This window comes from Tubulanus polymorphus, chromosome 2 (assembly GCF_964204645.1).
Source record: "Tubulanus polymorphus chromosome 2, tnTubPoly1.2, whole genome shotgun sequence".
Classification (NCBI taxonomy): Eukaryota; Metazoa; Nemertea; class Palaeonemertea; order Tubulaniformes; family Tubulanidae; genus Tubulanus; species Tubulanus polymorphus.
The window spans coordinates 18,418,400-18,446,182 of record NC_134026.1 but is presented as its reverse complement, the minus strand read 5'-3'; the positions used below and the strand labels follow the sequence as shown (position 1 = coordinate 18,446,182).

The 27,783-nt window shown below is 36.6% G+C and overlaps 1 protein-coding gene across 2 annotated transcripts; it reads right to left on the bottom strand.

Annotated features, from left to right (window-relative positions):
• Window positions 1–166: 166 nt before the first annotated feature.
• LOC141900074 (tetratricopeptide repeat protein 39B-like) lies at window positions 167–27,783 on the bottom strand. Of its 2 annotated transcripts, XM_074786792.1 has the most exons (19): window positions 27,641–27,783; window positions 26,805–26,877; window positions 25,682–25,713; window positions 17,316–17,420; window positions 16,984–17,059; window positions 14,436–14,568; window positions 11,560–11,692; window positions 9,623–9,722; window positions 9,129–9,194; window positions 8,764–8,875; window positions 8,581–8,648; window positions 7,677–7,736; window positions 7,511–7,602; window positions 7,018–7,182; window positions 6,246–6,363; window positions 6,025–6,136; window positions 5,622–5,739; window positions 5,071–5,187; window positions 167–4,049 (listed from the first exon to the last, which is right to left on the bottom strand). In XM_074786792.1, the coding sequence occupies exons 2-19, from the start codon at window positions 26,853–26,855 to the stop codon at window positions 3,833–3,835; spliced, it is 1,875 nt and encodes a 624-aa protein (XP_074642893.1). In that variant the 5' UTR covers window positions 26,856–26,877; window positions 27,641–27,783; the 3' UTR covers window positions 167–3,832. The 2 variants fall into 2 exon arrangements, with proteins under 2 accessions (XP_074642893.1, XP_074642894.1); XM_074786793.1 differs by lacking the exons at window positions 25,682–25,713; window positions 26,805–26,877; window positions 27,641–27,783 and adding an exon at window positions 20,748–20,874.

Genomic DNA, 27,783 nt, shown 5'->3' with positions numbered 1-27,783 from the left:
AAAAAATCTCCTTCCAATAGATGATACTAAGTTGGCTGCTGATTGATTACATAGCAGTTTGCTGAAAATTATCCAAAAAACACCGTCTGAACAAGTCCTTGTTATATATAAAAAATAAATCGCTTAAGATGTCTAAAATATCAAATATATTTATTTATAGTACCAGTACTTGATTATCAAATCACAACAGAATGGTTAGAGCGTGGATGTATAAACTACTGAGCTCTACTCAATACGTCCATCGTTACATACAATAGCCTACGAAAATAACCACCACTAAAATAAATATTCAAAAATATTAGCAGCGATCACACAGGATGATTTGTCCAATGCCTATATTAATTAGAGAGGGTGTTCACATGCAAACCACGCATTCGACGCTATACAATCAAGGGGTCACTATTGGAACTAGTTGGGAACCAAAATTTTCATGCGATTGCAGCTATCGATTCTACCAAGGGAACCAAAAATGAGATGATTAACCCTTTCAGTGCTGGCTAATTAATACCCTATAGTGCTGAAGATAATTTGAAAATTCTGAAAAATTCCACCCTAGTGTGTTGAATAACGGGAATAGCACTATAGTGCGTCTACACCCTGGCGCGGTATATCGTTAGTTACTAATATTTCACTATGTTTGACAGGTGCTGCCATCTTTCAAGAGAGATAATTAGTAATTACTAATTAAATCAATACACCGCAGTGCAGTGTACTAGCAAAATCCATCACTGATTTGTACACCGCACTGAAAGGGTTAACAATTTTACCGTATCATATTTCAAATGATAGATAGACATTGGAGCACCTGGGGCGAGTCACTTTTGAGCAACTGGTACCAGTTGTTTAAGTATTTCTTTCTATGTTCCACTTAATTAGGTTACTTAAAAGTGTCAGATTCTTAACAAATTCAAAATTTGAAAATAGGAAAAGTCTATGAAATTGGCTCTCATGGCAAAAGGAAATTCAATCTCTAGGGTGACCTTCAGATGTAACAAGTGGTCCTGACTGGTTAAAACTATCACCTGAACAGCATGTGAGCAAGCTGATGAAACTTCAACATGTTAATTTAACTCTCCACTGTTTTGGTACCAGCATGACAGTCCTTTTTTGTATGGTTCAGATATTCCAAGCCACGGTCCTGGACTAATTGAAATTCAGGTGCAGTTAGTTTGACAACGGTCGCAAAATCTGTGCACCTGAACTAAATTCAGTGGCGATTATTTCTGATATTCCGCAAATTTGAAGGTATAAATCCACAGTTTATCAGCAGGCTGAAGCCTAATATTCACTTTTACAAAATTTGTTGCGGCAGTAGTGCCCTGTATATGGACACAAGAAAACTCTGAGATTGATAACCATTATTTCTCATTGTTAATCAGATTCTATTCTCATAAACTATAGAATGGTAAATACATAACATAGAAATTTTATAAAAACACCAGTTTTTTTTCAAAGTTCAGATTACTAAGTAAAAAGCCTGTGATTCCACAGGAAAATAGTGTGATTACTATCCGATGGCAACCTCAACAACATTACCAATCAATATTTCAACTGGTCATAAATACAAATTTTCACCTATCAAGACCCCACTATATTTGAATACTATTGCAAGACTAGGATATTGCAAAATCTCAAACTCGGTTTTTTCAAACTCTCAGATTTTACCAGCCATAACCTTTACAAGTAGGTTGCACCTATTATAACTATATGCCTACTGTCATGTTGCTACATACATATTTTGTGCTCACAGATCAACCTAGAAATAACTTAGATAAAATTTTAAAACTCAAATGTACCTAGTACATGTAGTTGTTAACATAAACTAGGGGTCCAGGGACACCATGCCCACTTGTAAAGTGGTTTCAAATGCTCAACGATCTAACAATTTCAATATTCAACGCCCCCTGGTGACCATATACAAAAACCAATGACCTTGAAACTCACCACAATCATAGGACATGTAAGCAGCTACGATTTTGAAATTGATTGCGATAACAAAATATGCCTCGTTACCAATTTATTATGGAAATACTAAGTTATTCAACGCCCCCTGGTGACCATATCCAAAACCCAATAACCTTGTAACTCACCACAATCATAGAACATGTCATGAACTACAACTTTGCAATTGATCATGGTAACAAAATATGCCTAAGTACCAATATAATAAGGAAATTCTAGGTTATTCTACTATTCAACGCCACCTGGTGACCATATAGAATAACTAATTTCCTTAAAACTCACCACATTCATAGACGATGTCATGAGCCACAACTTTGCAATCGATTGTGGTAACAAAATATGTGTTGGTACAAATATAATATAGAAATACTAAGATATTGTATTATTCAACGCCCCCTGGTGGCCATATACAAAAACCAATGAACTTGAAACTCACCACAATCATAGAACACGTTATAAGCTACAACTTTCTAATTCATTGATGAACAAAATATGCTTAGGTATCAATATAATGTTGAAAATGTCTTTTTCCCACCTACGAATGAGTACTGATGACACCAAGATGGCCGCCAATTGCGCCATAATTGGCTAATCAAAAATACCTGTCTCAGGTATATAACATCCCTTTCCAAAGAATACCCATCAGCAATTGCAATGAGAAATGGCAAACCAGTAGGAAGCTACAGGACTCAGAATTCGAGCCAAAATTGACATTTTTGGGCACTTAAAAGGTCAAAAGGTCATAGGACAACCATCTGGAGTCCGATCGACCCAATTTTTGTTCAAATATATACAAAAGATCAAGGTAATTGAACAAGGCGTCTTCAAAATTTTCCTCAAAAAGTTCAAAATCGTGTAAAAAGTGCTGATTTTGGCGAAGAACAATGGCTGCCAGTCGGCCATCTTGATTCTGACAGGGCCAGTTTTTGGGCTGAAGATGTGTCTAGGGTAGATACACGCATAACCAAATATCAAGACATTACCTTGAAGCATCTTCAAATCTTCCCAAAATAACTGCATTCCGTCTACGGACGGACGAATGACGGACGAAAAGTGAACGCAATAGCCTGCTGGGACTAAAGTCCCAAGTAGGCTAAAAATACATCTATCACCTAAAAAAAGCTAAATACACAGTCACAGATCCGTTTTAACTGTAGCTGTAAACTTGATGCAATATCATTTGTACCCTTCATTATGATGGAATGTTCCTGGACATACCGGTACAGTGAAAATGATTATCAGTTAAAATTTTTGAAAAGCCCCAAACAGACTTTCGGCGAGTACAAATCTTAGCGATTGTGGTCAGCTTTTAGGTAGGCTTCATAACCATGCATTGCGAGTAAATTGCCAATGAATGCTTGAATGGCAATAGGATAGCAATAGCAGGTGTCAAGGTTTCACAAAGACAGTAAAAGCTTCAATCGAAAATCAATTCTCTCTCCCCCATCCATTGATTTCATTTACCAGTACCGGTAGATTCATAACTCTGGGCGCTTAGGTAATTCCTTCTAATTATGCATCTGGCTATATAAGAACATTTCTTATACTCCAATGATAATATGAATGATATACTCTTTCTTACATTAAAACCTCACACATTAAGACAGACATTTATTTTACAATACCGCACTAAACTTTGATTAGCCCAAAACAATTTAATGAGAAACATTACATTAGGCTCAAGTTTCACTGTAAACCTTCTTACAAAGAGGATTACAGTACTACCACGTATTGCTGAAAATCAAGTTTCACTGTAAACCTTCTTACAGAGAGGATTACAGTACTACCACGTATTGCTGAAAATAATGTTATTAAACTGTGTCACTAAAATGGCGAACTATCTAAATCCTCCTAAGACGTATCGCTAACATCATACAGATGTCTGCTTGAAGAATTCATCAGAGTTTGCAGATGGTGATATTGGAGAGTTCAGATTGGGCATCATATCCTGATACTCATTCTTTGTGCAGCTTGGTGATGCCGGTGGGGTACCCTCGGCACCTTTCAAATGCGCCTTTATCTTCAATGACGCAGCATGTATTCGAAAGTGTAACCTAGATTCTAAAGCATAGCCTTTATAGTTGTTCCTGAAAAACACAATGAATATGAATAAAAAAAGTGTTAAATGTACATTTAAGTTCTGAGTCGCTAATTTTTCTGGCTTTCCAGGAATGAAGAAAAACAGTGTACATGTACATACGCTATTATGATATATAGTCAACCAATATATTAGAAGTGTTTCTTAAAACCAAGGATATGATGTTTAGCACATTCTCTATTATTCCTCGAGTAGTATTACTCAAGCAGTTGTCTAATAGTGTTTCAGTGTTCATTTCAAACTCAGATCTGCTCAATTTGAGTAATGAATTAAGATGTAGTCCAAATATTTCATTGAATTAAGTAGGCTATTCTTCTTATACTGTGGCATGTAGTCTATTCATAATCAACAAAAGCTATCCTATGTAAAATATAAAATCCCACAATAAGAAAGAACTAGAGGTCAGAGGACACTAGGCCCACTTACATGCCCACTTGAGATTTCAATATTTAACACCCCCTGGTGAACAAATACAGAACGACCTTGAAACACCCCAAAATCATACATAATCAGACATCAATTGAGGTAACAAAACATGCCTAGGTTTCAATATACATTGTGTATACATGGAATGCTATTCATTGCCCTGGTGGACATATCATACAAAAAAGCCAAGGAACTTGAAACTCACCACAAGCATACCCGGTATGGCAAACCATTAGTAAGCTACAGGTCCCACGAAAAGTGAAGGCAATAGCCCACATAGGAGTCCAAATTGTTTCATTCAATGTTTCAACAAAGTCCTATTAGACATATTTAGCAATGCTTAAGTACAACTGTTATGAAGCAATGAATGAAGAATTCTATAATACAGTATGCCTGAAGATGACCGTTAGGAATTTTTTGAAATGTATAATTAAGTATGAGCACAAGTAAACATTATGGACTAACTTTATTAATTGTGGGATTTCATATCATCCTTACAACACGAGCAGTGTGATTCATTAAAGGATATTCCTGTGCAAGTTTCACCAACTGATCTTACATAAAGGACAGATATCGCAACTTACTTTACTTGTTCCAATTGCTTCTTGGCGTCATCCCATTTTTCTTCCTCCAATAACATGAACGCTAATTCCGCCTGAGCCCAAGGTGAAAGGTACGCATCCTCTTTACACTTCTTTTCCCTGAAAGCGATTTACAAATAATAACAGTACTGTCATATAGTTATTACTCGGTAACATTGGTTTGACCCACAGAAGATTAATTATGTTTGCGAATGTGTTTGGGATGATGAAATGATGATGCAAATGATGGTACGTACAATGATAAGAGTAAAGATGATGAAAAAATAATACTGTTTGAGATGAGAAGTGCTGTTTGATGCTCGACAATTTGACAATTTGAAAATTCAACACTCCCGGTGAAGATATAAAGAAACCTTGAAACTTGACCTTGAAATTTGCCACAATCATAGAAAGTGTCATGGTCTACAACTTTGCAATTGATTGTGATTACAAAATATGCATAGGTACGTAATAAGGAACGTAATAGTGAATGTACTAGGGACTTAAGTACCAAGTGGGCCTACTATGGTTTTCCATAATTACAAATGACTTACAGGTCTTTGATTTCTCTGAAGCACATTTCGGCCTGAAAACGTTTTCCTTTATGTTTCAAACAAACTCCTTTCAGCAACAAAGCTAAACAATAATCATCATCATAATATTGATATTGATCTGCAAAACAAAAGATAAGGAATTAAGGAATCTACAAAATGAAAAGATAAGGGAATGCCTTATGATAACTAAGAATGCTGCACATCTGGTATATTGTAAGTTAAGCAATATTTGTCAGAATTAATGAGTAGCACATTTAACATTCTGTACATCAAGTATCTTTCAGGTGGTAAAGATATCTTTTAAAAGACCCTTAAAAATCTGTACATTGCACTTCTGTACTTGTCAACCTTTTAATCTGACCGTTCTTTAACAACAATAGTACCCTGAAAAATTTATCTGTACCTTTATGGTTCACGATTTCATTGATAGTTTCTTCTACGATCTGTATTAATGGATCTAACAATTCTGTCTTCTTGCCAATTATTGAAAAGCCATTCCATACATACAACAACTCCTGTAAATACAAATTAAAACCATTATCAGACACAGATGTGGTAGGAATTCAGATTTTTCAGCAGCTAGCTGACACACAAAGTTAGCAGCATATATCAAAGAGTTCTTACTAAAGCCGGTAATGTAAGCCTGTTTCCTTGAGTTTGGAATCGTTTTGCTTTCTTGACAGCAAATTTCTCTATAGGTAGTGACTTGCCAGCTATTCTTAGTTTCAGTCCAGGGACCTCTCTGTTGTACGAAAAAAAAAAAAACACTACAAATCAAAAATTTTACCATACAGCACACTCAAATCTAATATTTTGAAGTATAAATGATATTTGATTGAGTTGAATACAAATCAATGCATGAAAATATCATCTAATGATTTGAAATATCAAAATATACTTCTGGCGGTGAAAAAATATCTTGCTATATAAAATGTTATTTAAATGTTATGCCCGGGTCACTTCATTGAAGTTGACAAATTTATATTTCGAACAACTGTGGTGTGTGAGTTTTCACTGCCATGGTGATTCTTCTAGAATACCGAGTTATTCTATTATTTAGTGAAGTTGCTATCATACAGTCAACCTTTGTATGAAAATAACCAATGAGAAATGAAAATAATTTCATATCTCGTATAAAACCATGTAAATAAGCTACGAGATAACCTGTAGCTGTAACTGGCAAAATACCATGGGCCAGTTGCTCAAAAGTTGGTTAGAGTTAGTTAACCAGTGGATAGTTGACTTGTGAAGATCAAATGTTCATTTTTACTATGGTATCTATCCACCAGTTATCTTTAAAAACTTTTGAGCTACTAGACCAAGAAGAGCACATCCCATAAATAACTATTTCCGTCACAGGATTAATCTAACATTGCAAAGTACATGTATTTCATACCCTAATAAATAAGCGATATGTTCGCTAGTTTCAGATGAATTCTCAATTTTATTGCACATCATCAGGAATGAAGCTTTTTGATATGTATACGTGGCTCGACTCCAACGACTTTCACGACATAATTTCTCTGCATATTTCATTGCCATCAGCCAATCACCTTTAAAACTACAAACAGGACGCATGTAAGAATTTATTGACTACCGGTAGTTCCCCAAATGGGAGGAATACAAAATGTACCAAAGAATAAATAAATTCATAAAGCAGCTTTATCTATCATGACGCGAATCTAAATTTCAGGAATTTATAAATTCAGTCGGCAGATTGGTAACTTTAAATTTGGGAAATAATGAAGATACAGGATGAGGGGCCTCTAATGCCCCTGCGCATTTGAGGCATAATTCATGGGAAAACCTGGCCAGTATGGCTTTCAGGAGGCCTGAAGAATGGTTTCAAATACTGTAACTTATTGATGATAGGGTCGAAAAACACTTACCAGTGACACCACATGAGTTCCCAGAAACACAGGTGATGAAATTGTCTCCACTCTGACTGTGATTCAATAGACTCCTCGAATCTCAATATCGCCTAAATGATATACGAGAATTTATCATCAACTAAAAACCACTTCCATCAATGATTTCAGCTTCAATGACTCATACCTCATCTATATTTCCTTTAATCTCTTCTATACGACCGGCAAAAAATAGAAATAGAGCACCCTGTAACAGAAAACAATTGAATTCAATGACACAGCTAAATTGCAGTAAAGTAAAATCAAGCACACCTCTTCGCAATTAATACCGGTAGCTCCCAGCTAAAAATGCATGGAAATCATTCATGTGTTTTAGCCCAGAACTTCAAACTTATCAGCTCAATGTACATGAATTTAGTAGGAGCACATTTGAATGCAAAAATACAGTATGCGTTATACAATCTCCCTCGCCCGTGTGCAGACAAAATACAATGAAAGATTTGAAGTTAAAGCATATTGATATTTCCCTCAAAAACGATAATCCAGATATGAACGAGAACTGATGAAACTCAGATGGCTGCTGGCTACGTAAAAAATTGAATGAACCAAAAACCTGTCTGATATGTTAAACTTAAATTTCAAAGATAGCCATCTTGTTTTTGACCAACCCAATTTCTCTTGTAATGCTAGGCTCTCAGGGGATACATATACCTCAAGGCAATTGATCAATTGTCTTCAAAATGTGCCATTAAAACTTCAAAAATGTGCAGATTTTGCCGAACAACAATAGCAAGATTCTGATTGGGCCAATTCTTTGTCAGTAAATTTGGCTAGGGTAGATACATAACCTGAACCAAATATCCAAACCGTACATCAAAGCATATCAAAAACTTTCCAAAAGACTAGATTCTACAGGTGGATGGCTGACTACGGAAAAGTGAATGCAATAGCCCTGTGGGAATACAGTTCGAAAATCAATTTCTTTCAGCATCCTTGAGAGCAGCTTTGCCAAATTTCACCAATAGTAATTTTTTAGTGCAGTAGTACGATGCACTAAAGAGAATAGGAAAATACTGTCGAATGGTATTTACCTTTGGATAATTTCGCAAACAAACTTTGAGCATGTTTTCAGCAAACTCAATATCCCCATCCGCTGTACCTGTAGAAGGTGAAAAGACGACATGGTCATTTTCTTAAATAGAGCATAACTGAACTTAAAAGAACTAGTACCCGGTGTGTATACCCTGGTAGCTATAACAAACATCGACACATACCTAAAACATATGTGACAACAGTGTGGTATGATATGAGAATCATAGAACACAATGGCGCCCTCAAACCATGCTGTAAACACGAAGCCTTCTCAAGCTCCAATAGACCATATCTCTGAGAAATTTCAGACAATGATATCAAATATAGCAATTTTACGATGCCATTTCATGGTCATGTTGAACTAACAATTTGACAAATTCTTATATTCAATTTTACTGAAACTTATCTGTGGCGAAAAGCCACAACAACTATTCCAGAATAGGCTTAAAAAGTTTTACAAATTTTTGCCTAACAAAAGGTAGTTTCAGAATTTCAAGACAACACATCGCATTTGTTGTCTTACTTTAATTCCTTAGCTGTTTCATACCTTATTGCCAGAGAAGCCTACAAATTCTAGTAACTTGAGTATCTTCGTTGGGAGTAATGAAATCATCTGACAAAAGAAAGAAAAACATGGACTACATTTTTTACTGTTCGTGTCACATCTGCATGGATTGCGTGCACAATTGATTTTGTGGCACAAACATATTCTAAAATATACCTACTGGTATATCATTGATTGCAAAATCATGCTCCAGCGAAGATGATTTGTGAAAACATTCACATTTCCATGTGTTTCTAGTCCTCATCTTTTCGCTAGTTGATTAGTCAGTTTTTTTAGAATCAATGGGAGCCTCTTGCCTAACAAAATTGGCGCACAGAGATGAACTATAAAACAACCTTAGCCACACCCCTCATTGGAAATCAGGCAGTTTTTAACAGTCCGTTTGCCAATAGCTATGTATTCATCTTTATAATTTGAGTGACTACGAAAATTTCACTTCTTTGGCACAAGCATACTTTTTTTAACATCAAACATACCAAATTGAAAGCGCCAATACCCATTCTGACACCACTCTCAAAGTGGGCTTTCATCTTGTCTGTTTTCCATGATCTGTGTTGCAAAATTCGCTGACATTCTCTGTAAAGAAATAATGACGAAAGTCATTACAATATCATCCCTAAAGCCAAAACGAGAGGGTAAATGCATGAATTCCATATGCCAAACTATTTCCAAACCTCTTCCCAGTCTTGAACCCATTTTTGGATATAGTCTTAATTCTGAAATGATCCCCGATTTGTCTAAGTGTACAATCTGTTCAACCACAGACTGTGTTCAGATATCTATTTTCCATGCTGGGGGACTGATTTGTTACCGCAATTGCAAACAGCTGTCAAAGATGGCCACCTGTAGAGCTTTCGACCCTTTATGAACATGTCTGCAATACCAATTTTGCAATCATATCGATTTATGCGCGCATAATATCTATATATCTATGTACCAAGAACTTGTGCAATATTTATGTAAATGTTTCTGTTTAATAGATATACAGCTGAAACTTCAATATTGTTAGTGTGTGCACGGGTTTATACAACTGTACAATTGTGAAATATTCCATATGAAGGTCGGAACAGGCTTCTTATTTCATTTTACACTACAATTCGTTTTCCTGAGACAGTGTTTTTGACGCAGTGTTAGAGGGGATTATTAGGAACTGAAGGCCCTCGATCCCGGCACCTCTGTACAGGGGAATATCAAGAACCGAATGCACCACGATCCAAGGGGAATATTAGGAACCAAACACCCAACGATCCCTAGACATACCGCGGAATTCTCTACAGGGGATTATTAGGAACCGAACGCCCCATGATGCCAGCATCTCTCTACAGGAGATTATTAGGAACCGAACGCCCCAGCCTTGCAAATATATATTCTCAAAACAACTGGCCTGGTTAAATAATGACTGGAATATCTGTATGTAGGTTTGCAGCATTGCCGGAGTGTCGGTATGTCAAATTGCCGGTATGTCGGGAGTGCCGGTGTGTCGGGAGTGCCAGTATTTCGGGAGTGCCGGTATTTCGGGAGAGCCGGTATGTCGGGAGTGTCGGTATGTCAGCATTGCCGGTATGTCGGATTGCCAGTATGTCAGGAGTGCCGGTATGTCGGATTGTCGGTATGTCAGGAGTGCCGGTATGTCGGGTTGTCGGGAATGTTGAGAATGGCAGATCTTTGGTCAGCATTGTGCGTATTGATACGTCAGGTAAAAAGGCCATTGGACTGCTTTTCCATATTTTATACTTGAGCCTGGTAATCCATGCTTTGATAATCAGAAAATCCGAGCTGTTACGCAAGTGGTGTTATTACTGGCATAGACTAACATCGATTTCGATAATTGGTGCCCTCTATGAGTAGTAGATATATACTGATATGAGGATGTCAGAGATATTTTCTTATGGTGGACTCAGACCGCACTTGCAAAGCAACTCTACTGATGGCAATGGGCACACATATTGCTCAGATTAGACTTTTAAGAAATTGTGTGATCGTCAGGCGACCTAGTCCGTGCTGGTAGCCGACGATTGCAAGCGTGCTCAGATTGCAGCCAGAACACTCACTTGTAGCACCACCAAAGTAAAATTGCTGATTTGGGTGAACAACAATAGCCATAAGTTTGTTCCAATCAGGCCAATTTTTGGGTTGAAGATGCTGCTAGGGTAGATACATACACAAATCAAATATCAAAACAATACATCAAAGCCTCTCAAACACTTCCCAAGAAAACTCAATTGTCTACAGTCAAACAGACAAAAGAAAATTTTTTGGCTGAAGATGCTGTTATATTAGATACAAACATGAACCTAATATCAAAACTATACATCAAAGCGCCTCGAAAATTTCTGAAGAAAACTAGAACGTAAAAAGTGAATGCAATAGCCCACTGGGACTTAAGTTCCGAGTGGGCTAAAAATGGTCTTACTTGTATGATTGGTAACATTGTCTGATTTTCAATCCTCCTTTCACAAAACTGATTAGATTTTCATCTTGTACGAAGGTGAGTAGGGCCCGCTCCAACAAGCATTCAGCATAGCATAGTTCAGCATGGATTTCCTCTGAAATTACAATCGAAAAGACTTAAAATCTCTGCTTCATTACTAAAGGAAGGACGTGATGCCTGATGATTTCCAGTTGATGTCCTGTTCTTATCTACTCAACTGTCAAATCAATATTGCTATATGGCTCTGAAATATGGGGTCTATGTAAGATGGTAGTATCATTGTGAGTAAAATAGGAATTCTACTAAATTTTGTTACTGGAAAGTGAACATTCCAGGTACTCGCTAAATTCCCATATGATGTAAATATTCAGAGCAGAGTTTTGAATTATTTTCCCTAAACTTGTAACTGCTGGTCAGACAAAGTTATCAGAGAGAATAGAGTAATAATCAATGCTAACCCAGTAATACCAAAGTATGAGATATTCGAAAGCCTGTCATTAATACAATTATTGGGGTAATCAAAAATAAGTTTATTTAAGATTGGTAATAAAATAAAATGAGACTTTAAACTGTCTCAACTATGAATTCATTAGAGGCTTGAACATTGCTGTATGTACAACAATTTCATTAGATTCTGAACTCAATTTGAGAATTAATACAATCATAAAAGTAGTCAATAATTTGATAACATATTCAATCTTTTATGGAAGAGTTCTATATATTTTCATAATATATACAAATACATCAGAATACTTAAGCCTACAATACATCATCACCACACACGATCATACCGGCACGTTCAGTAAAATCACATAAACAAAAATGATTCAAATTTAAACAGACAATTATGTCATAAGTGCCATTTATCAGAATATCACAAGGGATATGAGAAGATTACAAAAATTCCCATCTATCTATATATTATTAAACTGTATTAAAAACTGCAACAGCTGTTCTGACTACATTGTTCAATGTACCACGACAACTCTACCGACTGAAATGAGTCAGTCATTGATTTTCTCTCGTGATTATTGTGCGCACAATAAATTTTAGCAGTTAAAAAATAAACAGAAATTCAGCGATCGCTGTATTCAGTAGAGATATATAACATAAAACACGAGTTCGAAAATATAGATTAATTTCACAATGGTAGAAAATATGTGCGAAGATAGAAATAACAGCCAAGGTTGATTGATCGATAGTGATTAATTTCGATTCTAGAAATGAAATAAGGCGGCTTAATGTGTTTCAGATATCATTTACAAATTGATTTAGCAAAGCAAAACCTCGCATCCGAGGTTTAGTGCATGTGATTGGTCATACAACGGGATAACGGCACATGAGCTCTCACGTCAGGTGGCACCTCTTAGATATCGGATGAACTCGATCAAAAATTAGTTCATTTTCAATTAACTTTGACCCCAATGTTCGGTATTTCAATCCAAAAATTAGGCAAACCCGACTAAAACTCGCATGATTTTTCTACATTATGTATCTTCTATAGAATACGAGAAATCATTGTTAGTTGAGTTTGAGAAGAAATCCAGCATTGACGTTGTACTGTACACTAGCGAAACTGGCTGATACTACATGTTCCAGCTCAAGACTGTTATTAGACTCCATACAGTCTCGATTGATTAATATTCCAGAATTCAATTCAATATTCAAAATATATATTGATTCTCTCCAAAAATTTTCACAACATCAACCTGTTCAAACATTCATAAAAAAATTTCCTTGTTCAACACCCACACAGTAACTACAAAACATGTCAGCGCTGGTGAACTTGTCGCGAGAAACAGACGCTATATAAATGTTTATTATTATCATCATTATTATTTGTACATGTATTTGCTATTATAAAAGTGGTTGCCCGTATTTTCGTGTATAGAGAGATTCACATTTTGGAGGACGTTTAGGATACCACTGGTCAGCTCAAACAACTGTACTGTTTCTGATGTCGAAAAAAAATATCAATACATATTTTGCATGATTAATCTATGTGGATATTCAAATTTAAAAATCTAATATGGGCTTTTTTAATTATAATACAGGGCCTAATTTTCTAGATCGGTCATGAATGAATCCTGGTCTTACATCTAATAAGATAATTCACATTCAATGGATCCAGGAAGAAAGACACTAAATATTTGGATGGATATATGAAAGCTGTGGGTACTGGAGTGTGTAATGGGTAGTGTAGTGTGATCTGTGTGCATTTGTGGCTAGCACACAGATCACATTGTTCATTGGGGTTTGGTCCAGGACTCGCGAGATTTTCAACAACACGGAAGTAACGTGTAATAAATGATGACTTGAATTGCATGACTACCTACCACCCCTCATTATTGTTTGAAAACTAAACGTTCCGCACTGACTAAAAATTAGTAATAACATTTTAGAAATGGCCAGAATTTTAACTTAGGTTCTATCTCATTTTTATTTTACAAATGCGATTGGTATAATTTTATTTTAAACGGCCGTTAAGGCTTCATGTTTCATCTGCAATTCACTGCAAATAGTAACGCAACTACGCACATTTCAGTGTTTTTGGCAGCTGTACACTCCATCGACACCGTTTTTGACTAGCTTCACTGCGGAATCATCATTGATTAACATGCCATATCGCATCATCAACTTATATCTTGCCTTAAAACCCTAACAGCCGAAATAATTGAAATGCACACACGATTTCTATCATTGAAAATTGAGAGAGTGGCCATGTTTGTGTTCTGCTGCTTCGCGTAAATCCCGCACGGTTGCGCCACCGCGCGGAGTGTAGCCGATACGTCTAGACACAGATTTCTGAACTAATTGCTGTAAAATACAAATGCAAGTCGTGAAAGAAAATTGCTTACCATCAGTGAAATCATCGTAATTAACCTTCGATGATGATTTTGTTATTGAGCCAATCATCGATGTTTTCTTGCGGTGTTTATTGCAGACGATGACTGCACGCTTGCTCGCTTGAATTGCCGATTCTATATCAGCCTATAAAATCGAAACAAAAAAGTATCACTATCAAAAAAGTATTATTATCCGAATGAACATTCTAACTGCACGTCTATGGGCACTGAACCCGATTCCACCAGAATAAAACTGCTAGTAAGAGGCCAAAACTTTGAAGGAGTTAATAAAGGAGATCATTAATTTTATTCTTATTATAGAACTTATTATATCATTCACCAGCTACTCTTAACCCAATTACTACTACAGAGTCTTTGCTACGCACTTGAAGCCGTTTTTAGCTAACAAAAAAATGTCTAAATAGATTATGAATTATGAACTCTAGCAAGAAGCAGAACAAATAAAATAAAGGCTCAGCCCACTTTAAATTGACAAATTTAAATGCTCCCAAGACTCTGTAATACATGTTGAACTCAGCACAATCATAGAATGTATCTAGGGGCTACAACTTTCCAATTGATTGTGATTAGAAAATATACATAAGTACCGAAAGAATAACAGCTTTTATACCAGTATCTAAATTTTCAACTATCCCTGGAGGGAGCAATATACTAGATAATCTCAATTTCACATCATATGACAGTGTAAAGGATTAGTGAATAAATATCAAGGCCAGCTGATAAAACATAATGCACTGCACTGTTACCAAGGTATATCATAGTCCATGCTAGCGACTGAAGCCGTGATTACACTGGCGATTTGGCCCGCATTAGGCCTGAGTCAAATTTGGCCTGTGCCTTATAAGAGAGTGATTTATGATTTTTGAGTGATTTATGTGAGAATACGCTCTCTTATTAGGCTAACGGTACGCGCTGGCCAAGTTGGACTCAGTCTGGTCCAGGCCAATTTGACCCGGGCAAAATCTTCTACTTGTGATGGCAACTTATATCCCAGTTCAACCTAGGTAAGCAAAACCCGCATTTGAGTGTCGCTCAGGTAACCAGTATGGGTTAAGTGTAGCCCGTGAAGGTATAAGACACTAAACTCTATATCCGAGTATTAAACTTGTAAACCCAGTTTACCAGTGTTATGTTGGCAAAATTATCTAAATGTCCCGTTGCGAGTAAATGGTAACTCAAAATTGATATTCTACATGTCTTTGAATTTTAATACCTGTGGCTTATTTCTTGTGTATTCATGTAAAAATCCTTTGATTTAATCATACACAAAATTAGCCACGGCAATATCGGTTCATTTAAACTGCGACACATGATTTCGTATGCGTAACTGACGAGTACAACCTGTTACCGTTGAGCCAACAATGAAAATATGTGACTTCGCTATCGTAAATTAATTCGACGATGTTTAATGTTGAAAATATATTCATCCCAAATTGAAACGTGCGCAAGTTGTGCTTTAAAACAAACCAGAAACTGCAATCGCCCGACACTGGTCCAGATGTTACCACGACAACCAGATTTATGTCAATGTACTTTGAAAAAAATTAGAAGTAAGCTTTACCTTTTTGAACTTGGACTTTACAATCAATAACTTGGACATTATAATCAATAATCACAATGAATATCTTATTCTCAGATGCTGAATTCAAAACGATTAGCTAGAACGTGGCAATGCCATGTATGTCTCCCTGGGGTAAGCAGGCAGTAAAGGGGCGAGAAATTGAAAAGAGGTACCCTATTGCATACTTCATAGAAAACAGCAGTTTACTAAATTGTTCATTTACTTTGTGAGAATTGTTGCTTCAAGTCTGGAACAGATTAATGTCTCAACCCGCAAACCAAGTTTCATGGCAGCCATATAAGATGGCCGCAAACTTCCATTTCCAATACAATTAATAGACATGTTACTTGCCCCAATCCCCACGCTGAGTTTCATGAAAAAATCAATCAAGAATTGTAGGCTGTATCATGCTAACAAAAAATTCAAGATACCTAGTGGCCAAGTTTGATGACCAATGAACTTTTCAATTTTCAATTAAAATGGACATTCCACAAGCCCCAATCTTTACATCAACTTTCATGAAAATCCACCAGTTGTAGGCTGTTATTGTACTTACAAGATATTAAAGATGACCAACCTAGACACCATATTAGATCTCACCTGCCCCAATCTTCACGCTAGCGTGGGTTCTTAAAAATTTTACCAAAGCTGTATAATCATTCCTCAGGGGTGGATTACACAGAGCAATTTAACCCTTAATTCAAATTTGCTCGCTAAAGAAATAATCTTAAATCAAATCCAGTAGCTCAAAAGTGAAACTTAACCATTGCACTTAACCATTAAATGGATAGATAGCGTGTAGTCACAATATTATTTTACCAATCACAATCGCCTAGCTATCTACTTGTTAGCTCTAACCAACCATTGAGCAACTGACCCCAGCATTCTATGGCTAAACCATACTTCTTTGTAAAATTCCTGCTCAGATGCTCGAAATTTACTAATAATTAGGCATCTACCAAGGTCAAATGAACTCACAGCATCAAATGTCATAACCGCTTGTAGATACATGATTGTGCCATATCCAAGTGCTGGGTACATGCTCCGATGAGCCCTGAAAAATAAATTACAATTTTGATTGATATTTGACTTAATTTGACTGGCTGAATGACTTGACTGAATGTCATATCGAAAAATTAGCAAAAACATTCGTTATGTTTGATAAACATAACCCTTTCAGTGTACTAGCCAAGTCCATTACCAATTTGCACACCGCACTGCGATGTAGATACATTGAAAGGATTAATAGAAACCGAGATGGGCCCAAAGACATCAGTCATCAATATTGTTAAATAAAATATACAACTGACCATGGTTTCATAATGTCCTTCGCTTGAGTAAACTTGTTGTTGAGGAAAAGATTGAGAGCAACAGTAGTTTCCTCAATACTCGAGCCCAGATCCATATCTTCATCGCTGAAAATAAAGCAAACAAACTTGCAAACAAACCTTATTGGGTAGGCCTACTACATTAATTCATAACTAATAGTAGCATAGAAGAAGTCTCTGCTGGGATTAAAAAAAGCTGGGGTCTGCATTTCCAATCTGAAGTGCTTATTCACCAGGGCGAACTTCAGTTATCGGAGTAAATCGACTATTTGGGAACTAAGTGAAACTGAATTTCAGTTAGTCGGAACTATAGTCTGAAAATAAGTCAACCATGCGATTGAACACTGTAGATCAGACCATGGACATATAATCTAGTTTACACGTCCATGATCGGACCTAGATCAAAGATGCTCGACATCAATGCATCAGGACCGAACTACATAGCGCATTCGGTTATCAGTTCCAACCACTAGTCGACTAGCTACGAAAACAGAAGTTCGCCCTGGCAGCCAGTTACCCCTCTGTAGCCATTCAGACACCTCGTTTCAACAACAGGTGAAAGGGTTAACTCAGGTTAAGATCAACCTTACGACCTCATTTGTCGTCCGTGTCGCATGATTTGTATTGCAGGTAGTCGATCTGAGTTTAGCTACGATTGTTATGTAACCAGCAATTGGCAACATAAGCCGCGATCACACGAGCACTTTTGGCCCGGGCCAAATTTGGCCGACCCAAAACGTCGGACCAGGCCCGAGCCAAATTTTAGCACCAGACAAATGATTGCGTTTGAATTGCAACTGGCACCTGAAATGATGCACTTCTCTTTGCTTGAGCATTGTTTAATATCGAGTTAATGGTTTGCGTGTGAACACGTTCTCTTATTAGACACGGGCCAAATTTGGCCCGAGCCCGATCCGTGCCAGTTTGGCCCGGGCCCAATCGCGTCCATGTGATCGCAGCTTTAGTCGCCAAAGATGTAAATGTTCAACTTCTACCACATGACGGAACTGATCATAGTCAGTGTGCCAGTTTTTACAACAGGTTGCTGACTGCCTCTTGTTGGTCCAGACTAGGAGTCTTTCACTAATTGCACTGTGGCAAAAGTCAACATTGTGGGGGCACCATTTTTGAATGGATCACATAATCTACTCGTAATGACACAAATCTGTGTCAATGAGCGATTGAGTTGGCTCACGGTCAGATACCATAGACAGTCTTCTGCAGAGCATAACCAGGTAGCAGGTGGATGAACTAGACTTCATTTCAACATCTACATAAACTGGCTGGTGGGTAAATATCACCAGCGTTTCTAAATGATTTTCACATTATGGTTTACTTACTGATTCACAATACAGTATTAATGTCATGTAATATTAATTTCTTCGCTGGCATAAAGTTTTGCCCAAAACTTTGTTATAGCAGATAGATTGTTGTAAGATCTTTAAGAACATCTATTGGTCCAATACTCCTACCTAATATCTATAGATTCCGAGTTTTCTTCACTCATTTTGAAGTTTTTTCAAGCTATAATCCTATGTTAACTGGCGCTTTCTTGCAGTGGTACTCATATAGGCTACACAATATTTTCAACTAAGTGAACTCAACTATAACCAACATGCCCACTCAAGCAATGGGGTCAATATACACTGGCTATCTAACAAATTTTTAGCAAAACAGCAATTGATCATACATATTTACTCTAATTTTTTAAATTTGTATCTATCGGTAAATTTGCATCTATTGATGTATTTCGATCCATGCGATAAATCAACGGTAATTGGAGTAAACTTAGTATTTTATGATCCGTCGTTATTTTTTGGCCACATCCTTGTAGTCAAAACCTCAACTTTTAAGGTGGACGTAGGTAGAAACGGCTCTAGTCACTGGCAGTTGCAAGGCCAACCTATGCTCACTTCGTTTCACCAGGGGATCTTATATTTCTCGATAAGCATGCATGTTCTATTTTCAACTCAGTATTCAAAAGTGAGGTAAATCTACTACAATGACTAGGCATACGCAAATATGACCAACAAAGACCGCAAAAATAGTCTTTATAGTACTCGAAATTACCAGAATCCATACTCTAGATTCGTTTACCAATCGAACACATTAAAACCTTTATAAATTCTCGGCTATATAAATCTAGAATAACTTGATCGGCTGAACTCAAGTTCATCGCGCTCAATATTTTTAGTTTAAACTTTAGTAAAAAAATTCTCAATGTTAAAAAATCTCGACCTATTAAAATGAGAATTAATCAAATAAAGCATGGAACCTAAAAGGCACATATCATCGCGTCGTCGTAGGTACAGACAGCGAACACGTTCATACCGAAATCAGTCAGTCTATAGCCGCAAGCACACAGAGATGATTCGGCCCGGACCAAATTGGATCAGGCCCGAGTCAAATTTGGACCGTGCTTAGTTAGAGAGCGCATTCATATGTATACCACTCACTCCATACTAAATATTGCTTAAACAAAGCGAGTCACTCCGGAACCTGTAGCAATTCACACGCAATAACCTGTACTAAAATTTGGCTCCGGCCTGGTATAAAGTCCGACGTCCAAACAGGCGCAGGCCCATTTGGCACTCATGTGAACAGTTATTCCGGGCCAAATTGAGTACGGGCCAAAAGTGCACGTGTGATTGCAGCTTATCACCTGATTGACAAACAACTTCCTTTTTCACTAACCCGACCTATACCCTATACCTATACCTATACCTATGACACTCCCATCAAGTTATCTATATCAATCATTTCATAATATTAGCAAAAATAATACCCTTTCCAAGCTTTTACCAGAAAAAAGGTTAAGTTCTCCTTGAACTATTATAGGTTTTAACACTATATCAATTTGATTTGTACGTTTTTAATGACGCTTTATCAAATGAACTACGCCCACTTGACTGGCATGTTAAAAGAAATGCCGTATAGGCTGACATGTGAATTGAATTTAGCATCGCATAACAAGAATTTATGACGCACTTTCATTTTCATGAATACATCTACTAGAAATGCTTACAAATCCGTGGAGCACTTAATTTTATTTCTAAATGTTAGCAGTAAGGTACAGCTTACTGTTGCAACATGCTTTTGCCAGCCAAGATTCGATAATTGTCATCAGGTTCAATACAAACTAGGCATTAAAAGAGTTTCAGGTGAGGTCTCAGCGATTAAATAAAGCTGGAAGAATGCATGGCGATATTGGTATTTACCTAGTAAATATCTAAGGGGTTGCGTTTAGACATCAAATTGATGCATGCATTAATGGGTTATTACCATCTCAAAGTATATAAAATGAGTTAGATTGTCTAAATTTCTTCTTATAATCTTTAGAATACAGATAAGAGTTTAGTACCGCACGCAGAATTATCAACATCTTTTTAAGACATTCTCTACATATTTGCTCACCCATCATCTTCGTGGTCACTGAATTCCACGTCGGAATCAGAATCGAGAATGAATTCCAAAAATGCTGCCTTCGTCGACATGACGCTACACCGATATAGAAGTTTTCAAAATATCTCAAACAAAAACAATTCACACTTTGTAGCAGCTTCCTCAAATTTACACCGCAGTTTAAATGATTATCTTAATTGTTGTGTATATACAAATCTTATATCAATCTTTATCCATTCATCATATCAGCTTAAACATGTCGTTATGAATAATTAATAATTCATTCATTTCATATTTTCCGCAAGAAAATATACACTTTCACTGTTTACTCCAGCATTGTAAAGAAAATTTAATAATCAACAGGGCCATATATCAACGGATAATTCCGATTTATAGTCTCAGTCCAGCGCTTAAAACAAATACAGAATTTCGTCTATTGTTTCGAAATAGTCTGCCACGTAACTTAATGAAATCGAGCTGATAAAAACATGTATATATGTATACGTATATATATATATATATATATATATATATATATGATGTCTGCTTTTTCACTGAACGAAACCGTTCCAACGAGGAAAACTAGCGCAGTCCAATGCGTTCAGATGATACGCCCAACGATATGGAAACTTCGAATCACAATAATCCAATATAAAGCGTTCATAAATCCTCGCTCGTCCTTTTGTGCGCTTACGACGTGTACGAAGGAAAATAAATAACGCGGCATAAATAGCAACTGTTTCCTATTTTCTCCTAAAAGCAGTACGCCGAAAAAATTATCATCATCGTTTACGACTATAAAACGTCGGAGAATGATTCGGATTGGACATTATTCCGCTATGTGCGAAACAACTGAAATGTTTGATGAATTGCAATGTTCCGTTCGAGGCACAACTCGCGACAGAAAACGTGTTACATAATGATAATATCAGAATGCGTGGTCGTATGAAATGAAATACATGTCCGAAGAGTTCGGCTGCTGTTGTTGTTAAATGTGACAAACGCAGCGCATCATAACGGTTTACTGATCGTGTAGTTGAAGACGGCTGTGTCGAATACGGAATAATGAAGCTCACTGTTTCTCAGCGCGCTGACTACAGCTGTTTATAATTTTCTATCGTCCTGATGTAGTCAACCCTGGTGACAGGTGGGTAACCTATAGACTGAATATATATATATATATATATATATATATATATATATATATATATATATATATATATATATATATATATATATATATATATATATATATATATATATATATATATATATATATATATATATATATATATATATATATATATATATATATATATATATATATATATATATATATATATATATATATATGACATACATACATATAGATAGCAAAAATAATATCAACCTGGGAAATTCAAATGCTGATCAGGATCACTGTATCTGATTTAAACACAATCAAAATGATTCATGAAGGTTCCAGGGAGATGTAAATAACGTACGTATACATCGCGCCAGAGGGCGTTCCAGGTGCGAATGAACCCTTTTTTGTTTTCATATCAGCGATATCACTCTTGAATGACGGGGAAACTGTGAGAGGTGTTCATTCAAGAGTATTCGTTGAAGAGAGTATGTTTATACAGTGTATATCTCTTTGAATATATGCTCCTCATTTCCAATAGTAATCAAACGTTGCATGATTATGAAAGCTACGTAAAACCAATAAAGAATTAACAGAAACTAAGGGTCCAAAAACCTGCTTGATATTTCTCAAAAAACATTTTTCCATCTATCAATATGAGGACTCATGAGACCAAGATGGCCGCAACTTATTTGGTTATATTTTGTTAGCGACAGCCAGACAATGTTAACTTGCCTTGGTGACGCCAGTTAGACCATGATAAAATGGCTACTCTAATCTAGAGAAGCTTCCCTACTGATGTAATATATCGAAAAACATGTTCTTAACCAAGCGTGCTCGATGGAGTGAGTTCTGGCTTAATTTAATCAAAATGAGGATTTAGAAACATCGACAGGAACTACAACGATTACAGGGTGCCCGTTCACACCAACTGAAAGCTAAAAAACTAAGTGTCCCCTTCCCTAAACCTAACTAATCCTAATAATCATAATAATCCCAATTAACCAAAACTCAATCAAAATCTCCCAAGAGATGAAGACAAAGACAAATAAATGATCTAGAGATGTATTACTGAAAATAAATTTACCTATATATACTAAGCAGAAATAAAATATGTCTCAATCATATGGCAATCTAATCATGATACAAAATGCAGCCTATAGCTCATGAATTGCCCACCATAAAGCATTATATTCTATCAGTAATGAAAAATCATTTCAGGGCTTGCCCGTCACCTTCATAATCCACCACCAAAAATGTATGATAATCATCAATTACGGGTGCTTCACAACTTTTGCAACTATTAAAAAACTACAAAATCATCTACAAAAATACCTCTGCTGACTGAAATTACATTACCCGCTATTTTGTAATTCATTCTATAAAATATGAATGAAAATTCTAATTCAGAAAAACAAGTTACGTGTTATTTGAAGAAAAAAGCAAACAGCACTAATCACACATTGGGTTTCGATCTCAACAACAAAATATCACGATACTGATGGTGAATTAACAGAATTTGAAAGTTCAATGCATGTTCATGGTGCTTCATCCACACCATCCAGTCTACAGTGCTATCTCCTGGTTCGAATCTGTGCACGTGGAGGATGAACGACCTTTTATTGATGTTGGGCAAATCAACAAAAGGGCTTGCAATGGTCCTCAAGCCAGTCACTCAAAAATGGGCTAAATTTAATCAATTCGACATTGTAACAATTAAAACTGCATTGTAACCATGATATTTATCCCATGCTTAGATTACACCAACATATGAGCAACTGGGCCCTGTAGATTATTATGAACATCCCGCACCGACAATAAAAAAAACCCCAAAACTAGGGGTCCAGGGACACCATGCCCACTTGGAAAGTGGTTTCAAATCCTCAACTATCTAACAATTTCAATATTCAATGCCCCCTTGTGACCATATACCAAAACCAATGACCTTGAACCTCACCACATTCACAGAACATGTCAGCAGCTACAATTTTGCAATTGGTTGTGATAACAATATAGGCCTCAGTACCAATATAAAAGGGGAATAATAAGTTATTCTACTATTCAATGCCCCCTGGTGACCATATGCAAAACCCAATGACCTTGAAACTCAGCACAATCATAGAACATGCCATGAGCTACAATTTATTGTAACAAAATATGCCTCGGTACCAATATAATAAGGAAATACTAAGTTATTCTCCTGTAGGCCTACAACGCCCCCTGGTGACCATATAGAATAACTTATGACCTTGAAATTCACCACAATCATAGAAAATGTCATGAGCTAAAAGTTTGCAATCAATTGTGGTAGCAAAATACTCATAGGTACGAATATAATATCAAAATACTAAGTTATTGTACAGTAAACCTCGCATAAGACGGATCATTTGGGACCAGCAAAAAAAATCCGACTATGGGCAAGTCAGATTTTTCACTTTTTTAGTAAACAATGCAATATGGCCATAGAAAAACGTCACTGAATGGAATAAAAATCAAACATGAAAATGAATGAAACTCACGTATTTATTTATTTACTATTTCAACATAATATCCTGGCTACGATGAAGCCTATTTTTAACATCTGAAAGAATGTAATTTCATACATGATTAATAAATGATCAGACTTTGAGACAACAATTTGAATAGATTTTATATTTTGGGATCACACTTCACACTACGACATAGGCGAGTTTCCGACTAGTAAAATCCGACTTTGGGACAGATATTTACTTGAAAATAAAAAGAAAAAACGGGACCTCTGAATTTATACGACTTGTCCGTTTATCTGACTTTTGCGGATCCGACTTATGCAAGGTTTACTGTACTATTTAACACCCTCAGGTGGCCATATACAAAAACCAACGACCCTGAAACTCACCAAAATCATAGAAAACGTTATGAGCTACAACTTTGCAATTGATTGTGGTAACAAAATATGCTTAGGTATCAATATTATGTGGAAAAACTTTTTTCCACCTACGAATGAGTACTGATGACACCAAGATGGCCGCCAATTGCGTGATGATTGGCTGATCAAAAATACCTGTCCCAGCTGTTGAAGATCCCTTTCCATAGAGTAGCCACCACAAATTTCAATGAAAAATGGCAAACCAGTAGGAAGATACAGGACTCAGTATTCAGGCCAAAATTGACATTGTAGGTAAAAAAAAGGTCACAGGATGGTCATCTTGAGTCCGATCGACCCAATTTTTCTTTTCCTGATGGGCCCTTAGGGGATACAAATACATATGAAAGACCAAGATAATTAATCAAAGCATCTGCGAAAATTTCCCTCTAAAACTTGAAATATGTGTAAAAAGTGCTGATTTTGGCAAACAACAGTGGCTGCCAGTCAGCCATCTTGAATCGGACAGGGCCAGTTTTTGGGCTGAAGATGTGTCTAGGGTAGATAGGCCTATATGTTTAACCCAAATATGAATACATTACATTGAAGCGTCCTCAAAACTTCCCAAAATAACTGGATTCCGTCTACAGATGAAAGGACGGACATACGGACAACTGACAAAAAGTGAAGGCAGTAGCCCGCTAAAGTGGGCTAAAAATTGTCAACAGGGACAACCATAAATCAGAATTGTTTTTCTAGAATACCTACATTGGAATTCTAAAACAGCCCTGAATTGTATATGCTATGTCAATATAGCATTACTAGAATAGTCAATATTTGATTGCATTCATAACTTCGTCCAATTACTTCTTCATATAGATCCTGAATTTGATGATGATTACTTTCCAAATGCATGCATCAACTTTGCAACTGTTTCAAAAAATACAAAGTCTTGACACCTCTTTCAGTGCTACTTACATCGTGTATTCTTCAGATGCATCTTGGTATACCTACAATTCCAAAATAAATAAGGCGTACAAGATTTATGTCAACAAATCAAAAACTAAGGGTCCAGGCACACCAATTCCCCCAGGAGGCGAGAATAAAATACTGGGTGATCCCAATTCCATGTGAAATGGTCCTATGACAGTGCTAACAATTATCAAATATCGTGCCTTAAAGTAAACTAGTGCTGAGCTAGCTAGCAATACCCCTCAGCTGAAATATGCAGGCTCTAAAAATATGGCTGTGGCAACCATTTTGGATGACGTACATAGGTACAAACAATATGGCTTATCCTTCTCCCATCCAAATCGACATACCAAGCTATGAGAAAATTTTTGGATAAAGTAGACTGTAGAGCAGGAACAAGGTACAAAATGCTTATTTCACGGACAAATGTGGCTGCTATAGATATAAACTGATTATCAACACATCCCACAGCTATGGAAATGAACTGATTAAAAATCTTATTGCAATTTACAGGGATGAAAACGGCTAAATCCAAAAGGTCGGAAATGTCAATTATAATAAATGAAACTAGTGTTCGCAACAACCAGCAATGATGTGGAGGTCGCGAGCGGGGGGAGCTCGAGAGGTGTCCCCCCTCTTGTTTTAAAATTTTATGAAAATTTACCATTAATTGACACAATCTCCACGAAGTTGAGCCACAAAAAATCAACTATTTAATTGAATTGCGCCGGTAGCATCTGAAACACGGTCACAGTCCCGGACGCGGCCACAAGTCAAAAAACCGGCCCCGGCCTCACGATTCCGTGTTACGTGTACAATCAATACAATGTTTACGATTCAAATAGATATAATTATTGATTCAATTTGTACTGTCTTCTTGAATGGAGATCGGGAAAACACATATAATGAACGCTTTTACGGTTCGCAGCGCTTTTATGGCCGCTGTGATCTACCGATCTCAGAACTTTGTGACCCGGATTTACACTGTTCTTAAGAATGATAGAAGTGAAACTAAAAGGTCGGAAATCCGTCTTTGGATGGAAGATTTTCATCCCTGAATTTACAAAATAACCCGGCTGATTATGAGAGACAAAGTGTCGTTCTTTTTGCCTTAATGAAATTCGCTCACCTCATCAGCTTCATCATTATCCGTCGACGTTGATGTTTTATCTTCATTCATCTTTTCAGCAACTTTCTATAAACTAAAAAGATAATTAATTTTCATATCCAGATATCCCGGTAGAGTACTTCCTTACTACACCGGCATGTTCACATAGACCTTATGTGTTGTCAGTAGTTCTGTTACGATTTCACAAAAGGTTAGAGGTAGCTTTTGATTAATAATCAGAGACTTGCAAGGTACCATCTCTAACTGCCAACAAGTGGCTTATTGAATACTCTCAAATATGGATCTACATTGAGAGCACATTTTTGCACCAGGGCAATTTTTGATAATTAATTTTCATATCCAGATATCCCGGTAGAGTACTGTCTTACTACACTGGCATGTTCACATAAACCTTATGTGTTGTCAGTATGACACATAGACCTTATGTGTTGTTACGATCTCACAAAAGGTTAGAGGTAGCTTTTGATTAATAATCAAAGACTTGCAAGGTACCATCTCTAACTGCCAACAAGTGGCTTATTGAATACTCTCAAATATGGATCTACATTGAGAGCACATTTTTGCACCAGGGCCTGGTTTTCTGGTATTACCTTCAACCCAGAGGCTAACTCAATTCATTATCAATTGAGTCAGGCCCGGGTTAAAGGTAATACCAATCTATAAAACCGGGTCCTGATATCCTTGAGACATTTGCCTCCATTGTAGGCGATAGTGATGATAGTAACAAGTAAGGGCTCAAGTCCATTACAGCATTAAGTATTTCCGATGTTATTTGTGTTTCCCAGGATTTTTATGTTTGGAAATGCCCTTCTTGGTTGGTGATAGTAGTTAGTTACCTAATCATTGGACTGGTGGTAGGCTTAAATTTTTAGACCGTACCGATGACAGGACAGTAGCTGCAAATATGTTGCTTGTTGTGTGAAGACCCTCGCTAGTATTGGTTTTGATTCTTTATCTCGTTGAACTTTCAAAATGGAAA

What these genes read in the sequence shown, in the direction of transcription:
- LOC141900074 (XM_074786792.1), bottom strand. Translation starts at nt 26,855, where the DNA reads ATGAATGAAGATAAAACATCAACGTCGACGGATAATGATGAAGCTGAT. An exon ending in TTAAAGGAAATATAGATGAG is followed by an intron (nt 7,603 to 7,676) that starts GTATGAGTCATT and finishes TATATCATTTAG; the next exon opens with GCGATATTGAGATTCGAGGA. An exon ending in GAACTCATGTGGTGTCACTG is followed by an intron (nt 7,183 to 7,510) that starts GTAAGTGTTTTT and finishes TCCTGTTTGTAG; the next exon opens with TTTTAAAGGTGATTGGCTGA.